This window comes from Pongo pygmaeus, chromosome 21, assembly GCF_028885625.2.
Source record: "Pongo pygmaeus isolate AG05252 chromosome 21, NHGRI_mPonPyg2-v2.0_pri, whole genome shotgun sequence".
NCBI classification, from domain to species: domain Eukaryota; kingdom Metazoa; phylum Chordata; class Mammalia; order Primates; family Hominidae; genus Pongo; species Pongo pygmaeus.
In genome coordinates, this window is record NC_072394.2 from 65,100,937 (window position 1) to 65,122,161 (window position 21,225).

The following is a 21,225-nucleotide window of genomic DNA, read 5'->3' on the forward strand; positions in this document are numbered from 1 at the left end:
TGGGTGACAAGGGTGCGGTAGGGTACCCAGTTAGTTGAAAGGAGACAAGCTGTGAAACATATTGCAAAACTGAGGTTTAAAGGACAAATACATTATCCATTTAAAAACAGATATCTAAGACAAAATAAACATTCTGAGGTCAGATACTTGCTTATGCACATTGACATCCACAACTGCTACCGGTGCGGAAGCAACACCAGGCCTGGTTTTGTGTAGTCACAGCCCAGCTGAACACCTCAGCTCCGACACCTGGATGTGTTCTAGAGAATGACAGGCTGAGACTGTAGTTTGGTTTAACTACTGGCTTTGTTGCAGTAATCCTCGAATACCACACAGTGGCAGCTCGTGGCATCACGAAAATGGGACATACCTGAAGGGAAGGCTTCACACTTCACAAAGACCGGTTTGGTTAATGACTAAATCTCACTACATAAATACACAAACTTAAATTACTGTGCTTATCAGCCATTTCTTGCGTTCATGTGTAGAAAAAACCATGGAGACGTGTGTCCCAGGAGGGCAGGTTGTAAACTGCAACAGTTACTAGGAAGTCAGTCCTTTACATGCTCGTAACATGGGCGAGCTCTTGAGATGGGATCTGGGTGGCAGGAGAGGTTGCTTTTCAGAGGAAAGCTGCCTGGGACCCAGCATGGTGGAGCAGCTTGGAAGTCGAGTCCCCTCTGGGTGCACACTGGGTTCCAGGGGATCATCCTTGGCCTGAGGGCAGGCTGCTCGATGGAAGGGGACGCTCCACAGTAAATAAGAACAAAGACTTTGGTTTGTCCTCATCCTCCAGTCTGTCCCACACACCTGTCATCTCTGGGTTTTGGCCCCGGTGAGTGGCTGTGGAAAAGGAGGAGGGCCAGGTAGGTGCTGGCAGCTGTCCTGCACCACTGCTGGGGTCGGGTGGAGTTGCTGGTGGAGTTCTGTGATAGCAGAATTGGCATCTCCTTTCTGCGGAAGCACCAGTCTGCACAAAAAGCATAGAATGTATTAATGGGCTAGAGACAAAGTCATCCCAGAGCCCCTCCAGGGCCAGGCAGGTTTATAAGGTAGTGGTAGGAAAAAGCTTGGTGGCTGAGGCAGTGGCCAGTTTTGAGACCAGCTGACCCATGAAGAAAAACTCAGCAGTCCTTGGTTATTCAGTGTTTTTGATGAGGCAGCTAGCTGGAGCGCTGGACCATGCAAAATTCGTTGCAAGAACTTCAGACAGACATGGAAAAACTAGAGATGGGGCCCTGCTGGCCTGCACAGAAGGGACAACGACCACCATTTGGGGTCCTTTTAGCATGGTGGGCTGCCCTGGCCGAGATGGCCAAGATGGCACCTGTTTCCTGCCTCAGAAGAAAAGGCACTGACGCACTGACCCTTTGAGGTTCTGTGGGGTGTGGTCAGTGCCCTCCTGCCTGAGGGTCAAGTGTGTTTTCAAGTCAACTTCAGCAGACCTCATTTAACCAATTTTTGTTCCCCTTAAAAAAAAAAAAAGACCCAAAAAACTAAATCCCAATAAATATGTTGTTTTTCTCCATCACAATATTGCTTAGAAAAATAAGAGCCAGCAAGCAGCAATTGATTGTCCTAGAGGCCCAGAGTGTCTCCTGGTGAGAGGCAGAGGGTAGAGCATGGCATGGGATGGGCAGCTGTCGGTTGCACCGTCGGTCTGTAGGACACAGGGGCGTTAGGATTTCACAGTGACACGATGCTTGAAGAACAGAGGTCCAAGAGTCCAAGAATGAGATCAATCAGGAGACTGCTCCCGCCGGCCTAACTGGACACCAAAAGCTGCACTTGGGATGCAGTGAGGTGGGCAGAGAAAGCTCTGGAGGAGCTCGGCTTCAGGTGGCAGGGAGCCAGCGGCACAGTCGGTGTCGGGAGACGCTGCTGGGGAACCCACACCCGAAAAACCACATCTCCAAGATGAATGCCTAAATAAGGGAAACTCAGCCATTTCAGTGTGTTCAGCGAGGTCTAGAAACCCAGATCTCCACCCCGACGCTGTCGTGGCTGCGGTGGTTTACAGAAGGTGAGGCTAGGGGAGAGCCACTGCAGCCGGCTCGCTGCTACACGCTGTGAACAAAAGGTCCTGGTGCCAGGCTGGTCTCAGGCACGTGAAGAAAATAGCAGTAACAAAACCTCACATTTAGTTTATGTAAAAATGCAGGAGAATTCTCAGAAATCCCCTTGGAGGGACGGTGCACTTGGGGATGAAAGCGACGTCCCTTTCCAAGGAAATGGCAAAGAGGCAAAAAGGAAAGCTGCAGCAGCGGAGGCCAGGTGCCTCCTGCTGGCAGGTGCTGGGGGCGCTGGCAGGAGGAGGTGCGGGGCTTCAGTGGGACACCTCCCAGGCCGGCAAGTGCACCTCGGTGCCCTGAGCCTTCTGTGGGGCCTCTGCTAGAACTGCTGGGTGAGGCGCCTGTAGTGAGGTAACACTTGGTTCTCGGGAAGATACAGGGCCAGCTCCAAAGCCACGAGCACTGTGAACTCAAACCCTATCAGGTCGCGCCTGTTGAATCGAAACCTTTCTTCTAACTTCTGCAGGGGAGAAGAGAGAAGGGTTACATGGGAGCCTTCCCTCTTCCACGTTTCCCACCCGGCCAGCCCCATCCCAGCAGTGGCCCTGGCTGGATGTCATGACCCTGCCTGCAGTGCCTGCCGAGCCGGGCACTCACATCGATGAGCTGCTTCACGCCGCTCTTGCGCAGGTCACTGCTGATCTTGGCGGCCAGCAGCACGCAGGCGCCGGCGCACAGCTTACGGTTCTGTTTGCTGAGCTTGCCCTGCAGGACCAGCTTCTCAAAGTACACGTAGGCCATGGCCACCGTCACGGGCTCCAGGCTGCACTCCTCCGACAGGCTCCGCATCTCCCGCTTTAAGCTGTGGGTTAAGACAGAAGCCATGTCCCTGGGGGCTCTAGCTGGGGCTGAGGAGGCAGCCCCCTGCCACCACCAGTTGAGGCTGGAGCGATGTAGCTTTGGGCTGCAAGAAACACCACCGCATCCTTCAGGGGATGGTACCCTCTGCCGTGCCATGGACAATGCCCAGGGCAGGGTGCATGGGCAGGGACCAGCAGGCTGGGTTTTGGCTTCCCCCGTCCCTTGGGTGGACACCCATGGCAGCTCCCACCTGTGCCTGGTGGGTGGAGCCACAGAGGACAGGCCCTGCTCTCGGTGGGGGGCAGTGGCCTCTGATGAGGGGCGGTTTTAGGAAGAGCCTTGAAGGGAGGTGCCAGGGTATTGAGTGAGCCGCCCTCTGGAACACTGGGGCAGACGCCGGGCAGGGCAGGCCCCCAGTACAGGGCCGTGGCCAGGAGCCCAACGTGAGCCCAGCAGTTCCGCCGCCTTCGGCTCGCTTTCCTCCAGTCACGGGTCATCAGCGTGGCACAATGTGAGAGCAGAGGCACACCTGCACGGCCTTGGCGAGCACCCAGCATGCCTGGACGGGGGCGCTTTGTGGGCCAGGGAAGGGCCACGGAATCTACTCACAAAATAGCACACGCTGGGAGGGGCCGGGCACAAGAGAGGCCTTGTCCCACTCAAGTTTTAAAAGGATCCTGGGCTGCTGCGAGGGTCTGGCTGCAAGAGACCCCGTGGTGTGTGGGGGGATGCAGTGTGATGGGGCCGCGGGAGGCCTGGCTTGGCGGGTGGTGGAGGTCGGGGAGCTGCTGCTGGGGGCCTGGTCAGATGGCGGGAGGGGGTTGGGGATGGGCAGCGGCTAGACTTGTCAAGCTGGAGAGAATCTACCAGAAACTGGAGAGGAGAGGCTGGCAGGGCCTCCCAGGACGATGAGATGGTCTGAGAGGCTGTCCTCACCTCCTGATTTTGCTCAGCGTCAGTTTGACATGTGGGAACTTCTCCCTGAAGGTCTCGTTCATGTCCTTTTTGAGGTCTGAGGGCTTCACGTATTCTATCACTGTGGTCTGCAACAGACAGTGGGCAAGGTCGGGCCGGCCCCTCGCACAGCCCATGGGTCCCGCCTGCTGGGTACGACAGATTTCTCACTGTCCTTGGTTTGCAAACATGCGTACAGTGCGGCTTGAGAGGCCCCCAATCTCTGAGAACAAAATGGCGAGAGAGAGAACTCCAGACCCCATGCCTGCTTGTTGTGGGGAGAGCCAGGCTGCCAGGTGCCGAGGGCTGAAGGGCAAGGGTGGACCCCAGCTGGAGTGGCCAGCACTGCTCCCTGGCCTGCCCTGCACACCGCCACTGTCTACGCTGCTGCGATCTGGGATGGGGGCACGTCACGCCCCTGGGGCAGCTTTGCCCATAGCCTGCCCCACACGCCCCGAGCGAGGACAGGCGTGCAGCTGCCTGCACCCAGGCCCTGGGAGAGGGCACTCACCATGTACGACGCAAAGATGAGGACACGTTTGTGCTTGCCGCAGGGCCACTGCGGGTCATCCAGGAGGTTGGGGTTGTACTCCAGGGTGTCCCCCACGTCACTCCCTGTAAGAGAGGCAGCCCCTGACCCACCAGGAGTCTTGAGCAGTACCCATCTAGCCCCAAGGTCTGGCAGGCCAGCGCCATGGCGGGGCAAGGCCGAGCAGGGGAGGGGCTCCAGGCCACGGTTCTCTCTCTCCCGAAGGGCCCAGGGCTTAGGGCAAGAGAAGGATGTCCTGAGAGGAGGGGCCCTCCCTGGAGTCATCTGTGGATGCAGCTCCTCCCCACTGCCCGGCTCAGGCCAAGCCCAGGCCAGCGATTCAGTGTGGAGCTGTTCGTCTCCTGACCCTGTTCCCCAGGCCCATCTGCATGGAGGGCTACAGATTGAAAGGGGCTTGCTGCTGCTGCTGCAGTCCCTGAGCCATGGTTAAGGCACGCGGGTCACCCTGTTCCAGGCCGTGGTTAAGGCACGTGGGCTACCTAGTTCTGTGCTGGCTGGTGCCGACTTGGTGGGGGCAGGTTTATGTCTTGACCCTGGCAGAGTCCGGGGGACACTGGGCCGAGGTGTGGGCAGCAGGCCATGGCTGTCACTCTTGTGTGTGACCAGGGCGTTGGTGGGATACAGGAACTTCGCATAAGACACGACCTGGGAAAGCAAATGCATCTGGCCTCAGCTCTGCCTCCCGGGACCGGAGGGCAAAGTGAGCTCTGCCTGCCTCCCGCTGCAGGAAGCCCAGACGCACATGCCAGGAGCCCTGCATGGAAAATGAAGGGAACAACTCAGATCAAGCCGTTGAGGCTGCGCCTGAGCTAGACGCTGCTCCTCACATGCTAGAACATTCCGGAACACTACTGTGCTTTATCTGGGTTCTGCAGCCTGTAACGTTCTCCCTGCCTCTGAACACTGCTGACCACCAGCACAGAGGCCGGAGGGTTGGCAAGCCCCACCCTGCAGCCGGGGCTGTCCAGGAGCACCTGGCTGTGCTGCAGCACCGCAGACCTCAGGCACGGCCAGGCTGGCGGGGGAGTCTGATGGGCTCCAGGGCCACGTTCTCAGGGCTGCACGGGCCTGCATCCACTCCACCCTTGCGTTTTACGTGGAGTGAAGCACAGCTTCACATCTGCCTCATGGGCACTGACGTGGGACTGCTCCCACCCGCCTGCCTGGCCCTGACGGCGCTGGGTGTCCACCAGCAAAGAGGCTCTTACCTTCCCATCTGCTCCTAGTTCCACACCTTCTAGCTCAAAGACCATCTCGGAAGACACAGAGATGCCGCCGGACGGGTGCCTCTGCTTCTGGCTGTCCACCCTCAGGTCACTGCAAACATGGGAGAGGCAAGGGGCTGTGGTCTGCGCTGAACTCAGGCTCCGGCAGCCCAGCCCACCTCTCCGCTGGCCCGAGGCGCTCTCGGAAACAATGTCAGCACAGCCCCTCGGGAAAGAAAGGCGGCACTGGTGTGACCAGGAAGGCGCACATCAGGAGTGCTTTCATGGAAGGAGGGGTCTTTGAGCCCCGCTTCCCCAGTACAGACACTGGCTGGTAGAGCCCCCGGGGTGGCGCCCACCTTCACTAGCCCACGAGGTGCATGTGCCCACGCCTGGGCAGGTTTCTTCACCACTGTTTTTAAGCCAGGGCCACACATAATCCCCACCCCATAGCTGTTTCCTCCTTCCCTGAATTACGCACAGATACGACCGCCTGGATGGTCACAGCACCATGTGGCTCTGTCCACAGGAGGTGCGACAGCCCAGCCACCTGTACATCGACAGCGTGAACAGAAACCGGCTCCTCTGGAGAGTGAGGACCCAAAACAGCCCTGGGTTCCTGAGGAGCTTTGCTGGAGGTTGACGTGCTGAGCCTCGCATGAGCCCGGGGGCAGCCTCACCTGGGGGCGCAGTGCCCTCTGATGCCTCCTGGGCCTGGCGGGGACCAGGCCTTGCCTTCTGCCTAGACGCACACTGCACGCGAGGCATGCACTGAGAACTCACCTGAGCCGCAGGCCTTCCCCATAGGGCAGGACCGAGAAGGCTGCACACAGGGACCGCTTGGCACAGATGAGCACAATCCTGCAGGGGGACGGAGTCGGGAGACAGGGGCCGGGGAGCAGGGGTCAAGGTGCTGCTGCTTCCAGAGCTACAGACGTTTCCATGGAAAATTCCTTCTGCCTAAATTCAGGTGCTGGGAAACTGCCCATGCTGCCCGAGGGGACTTGGGCCCAGGAGGCCGGGTGGCCACCGTCACTAAGCCTGGCCCCCGCAAGCTCTCAGAGTGGATTCCCTACAGGAGCTACCGGGGTTCCCCTCCCTGGGACGCCGCTGCACGTGGGCAGGCACAGCAGTGACATCCCGAAGGCTCCTTCCTGACCCAGTGCAGGGAGGCTGGCGGCCTCCCCTTGGGATCTTGGCTCATTCAGAGATGAGAGGCGCCAGAGGGGACAGGATGGCGAGGCCAAGGGCTGCCTCAAGCCAGACCTCAGAGGTCCTGGGTGGAGCGGGGCTCAACACCACCAGAAAGGGCCTGATTCAGGTCCACAGAGAGGCTGGCCTGGAGGCTCCCTTCCAAGGCGTTCGAGCAGCCAGGCCCCGGGCCCGGGGAGCACAGGCAGAAGCCACTGTTTCTCCTCCCTTGGACACTGGCTCTGCCCTGCCTGGGCCCAGGGTCTCACCAAGGCGACAACAGTGGGAGAACTTCTCCCCCTCTCTGGCTTGGATGACGGGAGCCAGGGCTGGCACTCACGTCTGCTGGGAGCTGTATAGGACTGACGGGGAGCAAGGGTCTGTCCAGACTCACAGTCACAAGGAGGGTGCCCGGCAGGGGGAACTCCAGAAGGAAGGGAGCACTCTGGACCTCAGGACACCTCAGGACATGCAGTGACGGGAATACAGGGCCACAGGAACACCCCCTGGGGCCTCCCCAACACAGCCTCTCAGGGTGCACCCGGGTGCCAGCTGCGGCCCTCCGCCAGCTTTGGGCAGCCAGGTGTTTGGTTTATTCAGCCTCTCCTCCGTGCTCCCAACACAGCCCAGCCCTCCTCCCCACACATCTCACAGCCACACCCGTTTCTGTGTCTCCAGTTTTCCTTCACGTCAGCACTGTTGCTGGAGGCTGGTGTTCATGTGTGACCCTTCACCTGGGAGCCCAGAGAGGGTGACCTCGCTGTGGTGACACCAGGGACCTGCGGGTGCTCGGCTGATGTGGAGCAAGCAGTGTGGTGGGGAGGAGGGTCCACCTCTAGAGGTGTGGAATGTGGGACGGGCGGGAGTCTTGGGAGTGGAGGGAAGATTGCTTGGCTGACACGGGCAGGACCCCGTGGGCTTCTGGAGACCACAGCCCTGGCCCGGCTCCTGGCTCGGCTTCATACCTGCTGTTCCTGGTGTCGTACTGCCTCATGTTCTTGATGAAGTGGGTCTTCTTCAGGCCTTTATGTCTCGGTGATCCAGATGTGTGTTTGGTTCTGCAAGGCAAAGGACACAGGTCACTCTTTTCCTCCCAGGACCCTCTGGCCCTGCAGGGGTCAGTGGCAGCCCGAGCTGAGTTGTAGAGCTTGGGGCGGATGGGGGCGTGTACCTCTGTGCTGGAGCACATCCCACGGCATCTTCCAGAAACTCCAGGGAGCAGCGCTGGGACGTGACTCGCTTCCTGCAAGATGACAATGGAGCCTCAAAACAGCCATGGGGCCACCAGCCCGGGCGCCACCTTTGTGGCCAGAAACCAAGTGCCGCCCGCTGTGCAGGGAAGAGCCACTCTCCAGCCCAGCTGCGCACCCATGGGCCGAGGGGCTTCCAGAGCCTGTGCAGACTGAAGCAGGGAGGAGGAGCACCTCCTGCCTCGAGAGGTTCCTGTTTTGGAGGCACTGAGCTCTTCTCTGGGGACCAGCAGCCCTGGGGGACAGGCTCCTCAGGCACAGCATAGCACAGCACAGCACGCCAACCCGCCCTGCCCACCGAGGGTCGCTCAGCCCCAAGCAACACCCTGCTGGGGGCACCACCAGCTCTGACAGGCCCATCCCACCCAGCGCTGCCTGAGACTGGTGCTGCCTGCCCCTCCCTGAAGCACAGCTGGGCATCGGGGCCCATGGCACGGGCAGGCAGGGTGGGCACTGGGCAGCCCTTGCTCTCAGGCCACCTTCCCCTGGCTCGCAGCTCCCTGCACCGGCCACACCCTCCCACCTCAGTGCCGTCACGGGGGCTGCGCCTCCGTCTGGAACATTCTGTTCCTGCTCTTCCAGTGGCCACCTCTTTCTGAACTTTTTGGCTCACAGGTGGCCCGCTGAGGGAGGCTGCCCGGATCCTGCTATTCTGTGACTTGCTCAAGGCACTGGTCACTACAGGAAGGAGGCATCCCTGCCTCACCACCCACCTGCCGTCTGCCTCCCCTTCCAGAGTGCCGGCCCCAAGAATGGGGCAGGGTCTGTCCCCACTCACTACTGTCCTTAGTGCCTGCCCTCCTGCCTGGACTTCAGGAGTCTCCCAGGTGTTTCCCATAAGCGAAACGTGCAGGCAAATATTTGTTGGCTGAATGACTGTACAACGCACTTCCCTGAAGACCCCTCAGGGCACAATGCCCACTGCTCCTCAGACCCTCCACTCTCGGGACCAAGCGAGGCCATCCTGATGTGGAGACATGACGTGGTTCAGTAACTCTCAGGGCCACGCAACTCCAAGCGCAGAGCTGGGTCTTGAACCCAGGGCTGTCGGGGACACCAAAGCTTTGTTCTCTCCCTTATACCGGGAGCCATGAACATGTGTGCCTGGGCACCAAGGCATTCCAAAAGCACAGCTTAGGAGATAAGGTCCAATGCCAGTTGATGCAATGTTGCAGTATTGGAAAACCACTCCAATTGCCATGACAATGATGGGCGACGTGGCATGGCACGTCTGAGGATCCTGCCTGCCCTGCAGGGCTGTTGGCCCCCAGAGGGGAGCAGTTGGTGGTGGTGATGGCAGTGGTGATGGTGATGGCAGTGGTGATGGCGATGGTGGTGATGGTGGTGATGCTGATGGTGGTCATGGTGATGGCCGTGGTGATGGTGATGACGGTGGTGATGGCGGTGGTGGTGATGGTGGTGGTGACAGTGGTGGTGATGGTGGTGGTGGTGATGGTGGCGGTGGTGGTGGCGGTGGTGATGGTGATGACGGTGGTGATGGCGGTGGTGGTGATGGTGGTGGTGACAGTGGTGGCGGTGGTGGTGATGGTGGCGGTGGTGGTGATGGTGGCGGTGGTGGTGATGGTGGCGGTGGTGGTGGTGATGGTGGTGGTGGTGGTGATGGTGGTGGTGGTGGTGATGATGGTGGTGGTGATGGTGGTGGTGGTGATGGTGGTGGTGGTGGTGATGGTGGTGGTGGTGATGGTGGTGGTGGTGATGGTGGTGGTGGTGGTGATGGTGGTGGTGACTGGTGGTGGTGGTGGTGATGGTGGTGGTGGTGGTGATGGTGGTGGTGGTGGTGGTGATGGTGGTGGTGGTGGTGGTGGTGATGGTGGTGGTGGTGATGGTGGTGGTGGTGATGGTGGCGGTGGTGATGGTGATGACGGTGGTGATGGTGGTGGTGGTGATGGTGGTGGTGGTGGTGATGGTGGTGGTGGTGGTGATGGTGGCGGTGGTGGTGGTGGTGATGATGGTGGTGGTGGTGGTGATGGTGGTGGTGGTGGTGATGGTGGCGGTGGTGATGGTGATGACGGTGGTGATGGTGGTGGTGGTGATGGTGGTGGTGACGGTGGTGGTGATGGCGGTGGTGGTGATGGCAGTGGTGGTGACAGTGGTGGTGATGGTGGTGGTGATGGTGATGGCGCTGGTGGTGACGGTGGTGGTGGTGGTGGTGACGGTGGTGGTAGTGATGGTGGTGGTGACAGTGGTGGTGATGGTGGTGGTAGTGATGGTGATGGTGGTAGTGATGGTGGTGGTGATGGTGGTGGTGATGGCGGTGGTGGTGATGGTGATGGCGGTGGTGGTGACGGTGGTGGTGATGGTGGTGGTGGTGGTGATGGTGGTAGTGGTGGTGATGGTGGTGGTGACGGTGGTGGTGATGGTGGTGGTGGTGATGGTGATGGCGGTGGTGGTGACGGTGGTGGTGATGGTGGTGGTGGTGGTGATGGTGGTAGTGGTGGTGATGGTGATGGTGGTGGTGGTGACGGTGGTGGTGACGGTGGTGGTGATGGTGGTGGTAGTGATGGTGATGGCGGTGGTGGTGATGGTGGTGATGGCGGTGGTGGTGATGGTGGTGGTGGTGGTGGTGGTGATGGTGGTGATGACGGTGGTGGTGTTAGTGATGACGGTGGTGGTGGTGGTGACAGTGGTGGTGATGGTGGTGGTGATGGTGGTGGTGATGGTGGTGGTGGTGGCGGTGGTGGTGATGGTGATGGTGGTGGTAGTGATGGTGATGGCGGTGGTGGTGATGGTGGTGGTGGTGGTGGTGGTGATGGTGGTGGTGACGGTGGTGGTGTTAGTGATGACGGTGGTGGTGGCGGTGGTGGTGGTGATGGTGGTGGTAGTGATGGTGATGGCGCTGGTGGTGACGGTGATGGTGACGGTGGTGGTAGTGATGGTGGCGGTGGTGGTGACAGTGGTGGTGATGATGATGACGGTGGTGATGGCAGTGGTGGTGATGGTGATGGGGCCCTCTGCAGGGTGCTGTGTGGTTTATTAAATGGAGCAACTTGGCCCCCAGGCTTGGCATGGTGCATTCTCAGCGTGTCAACAGTAGCCTTTTTATTAAGTGTCAGCCAATCTGGACTCCTGGCCAAGGGCAGGTGTACTGCTGGGGGTCACTTCTGGGAACTCTCCAGGCTCCAGGCCAGCGCTGTCCTCAGGGTCCCATGGGCCTTCCCCCAGCAGGACCCCGGCTCACACACAAGACCTGGTGCACTCAGGCCCCCTCTCTGGTGGAGCCGGCCTGGAGTCCAGGTCCCCACACCATGCCCTTGCCAGGAGCCTCCCACTGAGAGCCAATGTTTGTCCCAAGGCGCTGGGTTGGGCACAGCCACAGTCCCATGGTGGGTGCCACCTGTGCCAGTGAGAGTGCCACAGCCACCACCTCATCAACACTCGACGGCTCACAGTGACAACCACACCCATTTATCCAGTGGCACGGAGAGGCCTGGCCCTTGCACAGGTCACACAGCCAGTATAGTCCTGGTTGGCACCAAGGCTGTCACCTTGACGCCAACATTGATGCTGTCATTTTTTTTCTTTTTTTTGAGATGGAGTCTCTCTCTGTCACCCAGGCTGAAGTGCAATGGCGCCATCTTGGCTCACTGCAACCTCCGCCTCCTGGATTCAAGCAATCCTCCCTCCTCAGCCTCCTAAGTAGCTGGGATTGCAGGTGCCTGCCTCCATGCCTGACTAATTTTTTTGTATTTTTTAGTAGAGATGGGGTTTCACCATGTTGGCCAGTCTGGTCTCGAACTCCTGACCTTAAATGATCCGCTGGCCTCGGCCTCCCAAAGGGCTGGGATTACAGGCATGAGCCACCATATTTTATTTATTTATTTTTTTGAGATGGAGTCTCACTCTGTCGCCCAGGCTGGAGTGCAGTGGGCACCATCTTGGCTCACTGCAAGCTCCGCCTCCCGGGTTCAAGCGATTTTCCTGCCTCAGCCTCCCAAGTAGCTGGGACTACAGGCGCCCGCCACCACACTCAGCTAATTTTTTTGTATTTTCAGTAGAGACGGGGTTTCATCCTGTTAGCCAGGATGGTCTTGATCTCCTGACCTTGTGATCCGCCCGCCTTGGCCTCCCAAAGTGCTGGGATTATAGGCATGAGCCACCGCGCCCAGCCTGTTTTTTTTTTTTTTTTAACAGATGCTCGACTGATGATGGGTTCAGGTCCTTTTTTTTTTTTTTTTTCTTTTGAGACAGAGTCTTGCCTCTGGCCCAGTCTAGAGTGCAGTGGCACGATCTTGGCTCACTGCAAACTCCACCTCCCAGGCTCAAGCAATTCTCCTGCCTCAGCCTCCCAAGCAGCTGAGATTACAGGCGCCTGTCACCATGCCTGGCTAATTTTTGTATTTTTGGTAGAGATGGGGTTTCACCATGTTGGCCAGGCTGGTCTCGAACTCCTGATCTCAAATGATCCACTGGCCTCGGCCTCCCAAAGTGTCAGGATTACAGGCGTGAACCACCATATTGTATAACGAAGTGTGAAATAGCTCCTGTAATTTGTTGGATACTGTACTGAAAGTGAAGAACATGGTTGTAGGGGTACCAAGTACAGTTTGAAGTCAGGAACTTAAGATGTAATTAAAATCTTTTAAAAGGCAAAGTCAACAAGAGCTTGTTGAAAACAAGCTAGGATTGAAAGCAGAAAATCCACTAAAACGCCTGGTGCCTCACACTGGCCCCATCACCAGACACAGCTGTGCACCTGCCCAGTCCCAGCTGGAGGTGAGGCAGGGGACCAGCCGGATGGCTGCAGAAGGTGGGTGAGCAGCTGGCCAGAGGAGAGCACTTGGATGATGGGACCAGGAATGGCTTGCGATGCGGTGGGCTGGCCTGGACAGTGGGGTGGGTGGGGAAGGAGGAGCTAAGGGGCTGGGGCAGGCAGCAGGCTCTGAGGGCAGTGGGAGGGGCAGAACACCCAGCTGCATGCTGATGGGATGTGTGGCAGACGCCAGCTGTCCCGAGAGGCCCAGCTGAGTGCTGGCTTGTGATGGGTGACGGTGGGCAGGCTGCCCCAAGAGGAGCCCAGCGGAGGCTGGATGGGCAGGGCCCACACTGGGGAAAGAAGCCGGTGAAGGAGGAGATTTGGGGACTGTCCCCAGAGAGGTGTTTGTGTGTCCTGCCCTACACGGCTGGGCCTGGAGGCCCTGAGGACCAGCCTGTGTGTCTTTCTGGAAGCTCCTTCCCACGGGTAATTACCAGGGGATGCCTGGGTATTTGCACACCTGGGACCTCATTTGGAGGCCCGTGGGGGTCCCAGCAGAAGCCTGAGGCCCCGTGGCAGCCTGCCTGGCAGTACCGTTGGAGCCTCTGGCCCAGGACGCAGAGGAGCTGCAGCGGGGAGGCTGACGCTGCTGCCGGCTGGCCCGGCTCCTCCGTGATTTTCTGGTCCCTGCAGGAATGATGGGTTTCTCTCCACCATGCTTTAAAATCTGTTCCCAGCAGGTTCTTCTACAGATCTTTCTCTGTAATTTCCTTCTCTTTTCTTTTTTGTAAGCATCTTATTAGTAACCTAGATCTGCACAGTTCTAGGAGGGAGGCAGCATTCTGATGCTCAGTTCATGGGTGGGTAAATTGAGGCAAGGAGCTGTTTAGCAACTTGCCCGAGATGACACGGCTGGTAAGAGACAGAGTGGGGACCTGAGCCCACGTGGACGGCTGGGCTCTGGCACCTGGTGGCACTGCTCCCACTGTGTCAGTTGGAATGGCGGCTGCTCTCCACTGTTTCTCAGGGGCTCATTTTGTGAACCTGGCCCCGTTGCAGGTCACGTTTTTTGGTTTGAGTCCAGAAGACTCTGACAATGCCGAAGGAGGTGCCTGTGCATGGGTGCAGGGCAGGGCGGCCAAGTGGGGAGGACATCGCTTTGGCCTTCCCTTCCCCAATGCCTCCACGGGAGCTGGCGTCAAGGGAGAACGAGGGAGGTGCTTCCCTTCCAGAACCAGGGCTGTCGCAACTCCACGCATCACCGCAGTAGGGCGCTGCTGCTGATGGGACAGGCACTGCCAAGTGCAGATGGGACCCAGGCCAGCGTCCATTGCTTGGCCCCTCTGGAGGATGGGCTGGGAACCCATGAGATGGACCCCTGCTCGCCCCGGGCCCCACAGAGCGGTGTCCGTGTGTCCGGCAGACACAGAGAGGATCACGCATGTGCAGATGCAGCACCTCACACCTGGCTGGAATCGGCACACATGCCGGTCAGCAGGAGGCGGGACATGCGCGGTCAGGGGACAGCATGCACAGCACGCTGCAGGTGCACACAGACGCCACACGGGTTGAGAGGCTCGTCACGTAGTGACACAGGTCTTCTCGGTGTGGGGGAGGGGCTGAGGAGGGGCACCAGGGAGCGGGGGGGGTTGGCCTGTGTCTCCGCAGGGGAGTGGCTCCGTGGGGTGTGCCCAGGCAAATGCACTGAGCCGCACACACCTTCCATGTGCTTCACTCATCCTGCGTGCACCGGACCCCTCCGTCCAAAACATGCAAGGAACAAGCGAGCAAAGCAGAAAGAACGAGGCCCTCGGCAAGGCCCACGCCCCACACCCCACATGCTGGGGCAAATGCAAGTTCTGCTCAGTCCCAGGAGGCCCCGCTCCTGCTCAGCCATGGTAGTTACACCGGCGGTGCCTACTCGTGGTTCCCCCCACATGGCAGTGACCAGCTTGAAGCTGCCTGCATCTGACTTTTGGGAAGAAGCGGTTGGGGGTTGGGGCAGTGGGGAGGCTGCCCCCCAAGTCTGCTGACACACCTCGCTCTCAGCACTAAATGGCGGGCCACCAATGCCTCCACCCAAAGTCACGCTCACAGACAGGAAGAGAAATCTGCTATTTATTAAACACTGTTTCTAGTGTTCGGTACATTTCCTTTCCTTTGTAACGGAAGAAATGCCCAGAAGGGGCTGAGGCCTGAAGACCCCATCCCCATTAGAAACCCAAAGCTGTGTGTAGGAGCCGCTGTGAGGCTCAGAGGGAACTCAGGAGGCCCGGCCGGGCAAAGAAGCCGTTGAAATGACCGTGACGGTAGGTCTGACAACGTGAGGACAGCTGGGAGCCTCTGCCGAATGACTGTGCTTCTGTCCCATGGCGTGCCCACGCCGGCACCAGGGAGACTGGAACCGTGTCTCGCCAGGAAGGCGCGGGCAGTGGTGTTGTTCGGCTGCCCCCAGCTCCAAGTGTGGGCAGTGGTCTTGTCCGACCACCCCCAGCCCCATGCCCTGGACCCTGGGGCACAGCTGTTGAAAGCGTGGCTGGTCTCGGGTGTCCCGTCTCATCAAGTCCCAGGTGAAGCAAAAGCCCAAGTCTAGCACTCCCTGTAGGGACTGCAGCCTCACCCAGCGAAAGCATCCATATGGGGTCACAGGGCTGGGTGGAGTAGCGGGTGTCCAGTGTCCTCTGGGCTGCCATGGGAGATGTGCCCCCAGGCTCTGGCCTCAGCTGACCACTGCCAGCTGCTTGCCAGCTGGAAAGCAAGAAACCCCCAAATCACGCTTGTAAACAAGGTGCCAGATGCTGAATTGGTTTAACTTGGACAGCAGCTTGGCGACGCTGAGTGGCTCCTGGCCCAGACAGCAGCCTGTCCCACAGCTGCAGTCCAGCCCCAGGCCCAGGCCTTTCCCCAGAAGCATCTCAGCACACACCCTCCAGAATTGGGGGGCTCTGCTTGCTGATGGCTGCACCCTGGCTCTTTGCTGGGCCACATCTGGCTGCAATTTGGGGAAAGTTGTTCACTTGAGGGGATGCCACTCTCACCTCATTAGCGCTGTGGACACTCACCAAGGGCTGTTGTGGGTTGAACTGTATTGCCCCCAGAAGACAGGGTGAAGTCCTAACCCCAGTGCCTGTGAATGGGACCTCGGATGGAAAGAGGGTCTTAGTTGAACTGTATCGCCCCCTGAGGGTCTTAGCAGATGTCATCAAGTTAAGATGTCACAGGTTAAGTCCTAATCCAATGACTGGTGTCCCCGTGAGGAAATCACCACGTGGAGACACAGACACGCAGGAACAGTGAGGCACGGAGGCGGAGGCAGAAACTGGAGCCACAAGCCCGGGAGCGCATGGAGCCACCAGAAGTGGGAAAAGGCAGGAAGGATCCTCCCTGGAGGCTGCAGAGGGAGCGTGGGTCTGTCTACACCTTGAGGTTGGACTTCTGGCTTCCAGAGCTGGGAGAGGCCACGCTAGTGCCGTAAGCCGCTGGGTTTGGGAGGAGGGGGTGGCGGGGAGGAGGCTGCAGGTGGAGCACCCCGGCACCTGCTCAAACCCAGCTGGGGAGGCCCAGAGTTCCTGCTTGCTTTTGGGCATTAGGCAATGGCAATGTTAAAAGTGAAAATAAACCTGGTTGGAAGTTCTATGAGGAAAACAAGGATTCTAATGATTCACTCACTGGTTCAACACAGTGCCACACCAGGCTGAGCCTCCCTGGGAAAGAATAAGTATTAGGACCGAGACGTGACTGTTCCCTGAGCAGCCTTGTTGTAACAGGAGGCTCCATTTGACTGGGTGTGGCGGCTCCCACCTGAAATTCCAGCACTTGGGAGGCCAAGACGGATCATGTGAGCCAGAGTTTAAGACCAGCCTAGACAATATAGTGAGACCTCATCTCTGCTAAAATAAAAACTTAGCAGGGTGTGGTGTGCGCCTATAGTTCCAGCTACTGGGAGGCTGAGGCAGGAGGATAACTCGAGCCCAGAAGGTAGAGGCTGCAGTGAGCTGTGATTGCGCCACTGCACTCCTGCCTGGGAGACAGAGAGAGACCCTGTCTCAAAAAAAAAGAGGCTCTGCTCATCTCACACTGACTCCTGCCACATACCTCACCGAGCCCTGGGCACGCATCTGACTTCTGACCTCAGGGAGGCCGTGCTTAGTGCTTAGTGTGAACCCACTTCTCAGAGGAGATTGAGGCTCAGAGAGGCCGTGTCACCTGTTCAAGGTCACAGAGGTACTGAACAGTGCAGCTGGGATTCCAAGCCAAGTCTGTTCCCAGAGCCCAGGTCAAACCACCACACTTACAGGACCAACATCAGGGCTACCTTCAGGCCTTTCAGAATTCTCTCCATTTCCTGAAACCAACTCATCCTAGAACTCTCAAGCCAGGAGCTAGCAGCCCCTTTTGCTGGGGCAGCCACCCTTCCCTCGATCAGCAGCCAGGCCCAGGGAATGCAGGGAGAAATGGACGACCTCACACTGGGGGCTGCCTATTAGGGGAGGGGCCACGGCCCTCAGACACAAGGTCAGCACCACGAACTTGGCAGCAGAGCCCCAGGAGGGACGCCTCCACCTCCAGGAACAGAGTGGGGTTCAGGAAAGACCTGAACAGGGACATGGGGGCCAAGGAGGAGGGAAGGGAGGAGGCAGCCCTGGGCGAGGCAAGGGGTAGTGGCGCTTGGGCCCATGGTGGGTACGGCAGGAGGAGTGCAGGCACCCAGCCCATGCCACGTCCCATCCTGTCCCAGGGATGCTGGCCACAGTGCACCTTCTAACAATCCCACAGGGCAGGGATGTGCTGCACGTGGGCAGCATGCTGCGCTCATAACTGTCACCACGGAGACTCTGGCCCTGCAGGGGGTGCCTTCTCAGTTACTGGCACTTCCCTGCAGCGTCGCCACGCTCTGCCTCTCTCCACTCGAGTGGGCTCCACTCCACGCCAGGCCTGGTGCACACAGGGATGCATGAACTCTGGAAGGAGGGCCTATGACAGCACCCGGTCTGCCTGGTGTCACCATCCGGTTCTGGACACTCACATGCAGGACTGAGGGAGAAAGCTGTTTCCATGTCAAACAGCAGGGCCCAGGGTTAGGGAAAAGCCCACCACACCTGCGGAGCTCGGCCCGTTGGGGTGAGCCCGCTGCCCCTGGAGCCCACACCTTGGGGCCTTGCCGCTCTGCCCTGGAGAGTCACCACCTAGTTCCATCTCTCCCGCCTTCCTGAAGGAGCTGGCCATGCCAAATGCATGGGGCCTGGCTGCCACATTTGGGCAAATCCATCCCTCTGCCCCAGTCACCCCTCTGACCCTCCCTGGAGCAGCGGCCAGGCATGTCCGTGGGGGGACATCTTGTGGACAGGCCGGGGTCTGCAGGCACCCTCAGCCTGGCTACGGCCAGGAACACTTCCAAGGATGGAGTGCACGGCGACCTGTGTGTGACGCAACCTGCATGTGACGTCATAGTCTTTGAGGACAGAGTGCTGTGTTCTGGGCCCAAACTTCCCCAACCAAAGACGTTAGAGGAACCCAATGCCTCCACCTGCCTGAAGGCCAGGGGCGTGGGGTGACTCTGATGACCTCCAGGTAAGCAAGGAGCCCATGCCAGCCTTGACCCAAGAGCTCTGTGTCAGCCCCCTTCGCTGCACACCTGCAGGGGCTGCCTCTGGGAACAGCTGCCCAACAGGCACTTGGACCTGTGGACAGTGGCTCCCTTTGAGAAGGAACTGCAACAAGCAGCCAGTCCTGGGCCCAGAGCCCACAGTCACTCCTGGAGGTGAGGGCTGTGGGAGGCAGGGTCACCCAGGGCCTGTGGTCTCTGGGAGAAGGACACAGGGTGTTGGGCAGCCAGGGGCCATCTGGGCAGGGGACACACGCTGGACAGGCAGGGCTCATGGTTGGGATTGCCCTGGGATGGGCTGAGGTGGTTCCCAGAAATGGAATCAAGGCAGGGGGAGCAATGGAGACCCAGGGTGTGACAAGCCCAAAGATACTGAGCTGAGAGTGATGTGGGGGAGGGCGGGGCTCAGCAGGGAAGTGACAGGGAGAGGAGGGGTGCCAGAGACCAGTGGCTGTGGGATGGGAGATGTGGCTGTGCAGGGCCCTCTGGGAACAGGTGTCAGTGACAGTGCCAGGAGGACCCCGGCCCACATGCTGGGTCTGAGGAGGTGGGCATGGAGGGTGTGGCCCGGTTCAGAGAATGCGAGGAGATGCACAGGGCTGTCCGTGTGTCCCTGTGTCCCGGGCACTGGTACCAGTGGATGGGGGTGGGGGCATGTCCAGAACCCACAGGGCTGGGGGTCTCAGGGGTAATAAGGGCTGAGTGAACCCTAAAACCCATTTCAGAGGACTGACAACATGGAGACCCAGACCCCGTATTCAGGGGCTGGGAGAATTCAGGGGACAATGAACCCTATGTGTGGGGGCTGACAGGGCCTGAGGAAACCCTCAGCGAGCCCAGGAACCCCCAGTTCTGTATCCAGGACTGACAAGGTCCCCGGTGAATCCAACCCGTGTCCTGGGCTGATGAGGGCCCAGGTACCTGACCCCTTTGTCCTGGCCTGATGAGGCCCCAGACTGACCCTGACTCCTGTGTCCTGGGTTGATACGGGCTCAGGTCACCTGAACCTCTGTCCAGGGCTGACAAGGCCCCAGATCACCTGACCCCCTTGTCCTGGGCTGATGAGGCCCCAAGTAATCCTGACCCCTAGTCCTGGGCTGATCCGGTCCCCGTCCCCGTCCCTGTACCCCGCGTCCTGGGCTGACCTGGCCGGGCCCCCACTCACCTCTGGCGCTGCCCATCCAGGCCGAGGCCGGCGGGCACCTGCGTGGGGCTGAGCAGGCCCTGGGGCGCGGGGGTCCTGGCGGGCAGCCCAGGCAGGCCGGCGGGGGTCTCCGGCGGCGGCGGCGCTGGCGGTTCGCGGGCCTCGGCGGGCGGCGGCGGGGGCTTCTCTCCGCCCGGGCCCAGGCTCGGGGGCCGCCCGTCCAGGGAGATGTTGTTGAGGAAGAAGAGCGCAGCCTGGCGGCGCCGCGAGTCCCCGCGCCTCCGCAGCGCCTGCGGCGGGGCCCGAGCGGCCGAGGTCGGCGCGGCGGGTGGCGGGGGCCCAGCGGGGCCGGGGACCGGGCCCGGGGCTCCACCGGCCGCGGCCGCGGCCATCCTCAGACTGCGCCCGCCGCTGCGAAGCGCCCCGCCCCCTGCCCGCGCGCCCGCGCGCCCGCCGCCCATTGGCCGCGGCGCGCCCACATGCAAATATATCGCCGTCGCGCTCTCCCATTGGCCAGCGAGGTGCCGCGCTCGGGGAGCTCCCCTGGGTCCTAGAGGCCGTCGGGCGCAGCCGCAGGGAGTTGGGAGCTGCGCGCCTCCCCGCCAGTTCGAGTCCCCGTCTTGGGACCTGCGGCCGCGGGGCTCTGGCCTTCTGTTCCTTTTGCTGTATGGCGGCCTTCGCGGTCAGCCTCCATCGAGAGCGCATTTTAAGCCTCCGGACCCAGGGCGGCTTGGGTGAGGCCCTAGCACACTTCCCTGTCCGGAGGTGTGTCTGGGCGGCGCTTCAGCGGGCGCAGGGCGGCCCCTGGAGGAGCCCCACCGCTTCCCGGAAGGGCCCGCGTGCCACTTGGCCTCCTTCGTTGACAGAAGGGACCGAGGGTCTGAGTGGAGAAGGCACCTGCTTGGGATCAAAGCCCCGGGCAGAGTCCTGCACTTCCTGCAGTAGCAAAGTGACCTTGAGCCTGCCTTGTGCCCAGGCCTGTCTTCTCTCTGTGCCCAGGTGCCCCTGACTTCAGAACCTGTGAGCCGGTGGCACCGGGATGGTCAGGGCCTGCCTCTGGAGCCCGGGAGCCTGTCTGCAGTCTGGAGGGGAACCCGCTGTATCTTTGTGGAGGGACTCAGGACCTTGCACCAACCTCCATGCCACCTGCCTGCTCTGTCCAGCTTTCTTTCATGGGTTTACTTATCTTTAAAGAGGGGACAATGATTTCAGTCTCAGGGTACTGTCAGGATGAAACTGGCTCAGTGAGGGGGTCGGGCTGTGGCTGGAGGCCAGGCACATGCAGTGGTCAGCCCGCAAATGCACTGCAGTACCCCGCACCTGCCCACATGCGCCCAGCTTCTGCTGTGCTGGGTGCTGGGGACCCGGTGGGACGGGCAGGCACAGCACTGGCCCTAGGAGCACCTGGTGTGTGGGGAGGCAGCATGATGGCCAACAAAGTAGTGGGCGAGTGGGCAAGACAGGGTCTTCATCACCACCCCTAGCATGGGCCCCTGCCCTTCAGGCCCCTACCCACCTCCCACCTGCCTTGCTCCCTCCTGTGGGCCTTCACGGGCCACCACTGGAGCTCACGCAGCACGCAGCACCTCCATTTCCTTTCCCTCCGCCCTTCCAAGTTGGCCTCCAAGGCCTCTGCCAGGCCTAGGGGAAGGTGGGCAGCTGTCCTGTCTGGGAGAACGCGGGGCTGGGTGGTACGGCAGAGGGGAGGCTGCGGATTCTGGATCCACAGAATGGGGTGC

At 60.0% G+C, this 21,225-nt stretch overlaps 1 protein-coding gene across 1 annotated transcript; it reads right to left on the bottom strand.

The window, feature by feature from the left end:
• Positions 1-61: 61 nt before the first annotated feature.
• Positions 62-19,903, bottom strand: CABLES2 (Cdk5 and Abl enzyme substrate 2). The gene is made up of 10 exons (XM_054467654.2): positions 19,508-19,903; positions 7,945-8,016; positions 7,739-7,831; positions 6,366-6,443; positions 5,586-5,694; positions 4,857-5,022; positions 4,339-4,442; positions 3,810-3,916; positions 2,670-2,874; positions 62-2,532 (listed from the first exon to the last, which is right to left on the bottom strand). Exons 1-10 carry the CDS (start codon positions 19,876-19,878, stop codon positions 2,392-2,394), a joined length of 1,446 nt encoding a protein of 481 aa, XP_054323629.1. The 5' UTR covers positions 19,879-19,903; the 3' UTR covers positions 62-2,391.
• Positions 19,904-21,225: the final 1,322 nt, after the last annotated feature.

Bases quoted from the DNA above. Each gene is read 5' to 3' on its own strand.
- CABLES2 (XM_054467654.2), bottom strand. From the start codon at position 19,878: ATGGCCGCGGCCGCGGCCGGTGGAGCCCCGGGCCCGGTCCCCGGCCCC. The intron at 8,017-19,507 runs GTGAGTGGGGGC...GTCATCTTGCAG, and splicing joins CTGGATGGGCAGCGCCAGAG to GAAGCGAGTCACGTCCCAGC. The intron at 4,443-4,856 runs GTAGCCCACGTG...CCTCTCTTACAG, and splicing joins ACCAGCCAGCACAGAACTAG to GGAGTGACGTGGGGGACACC.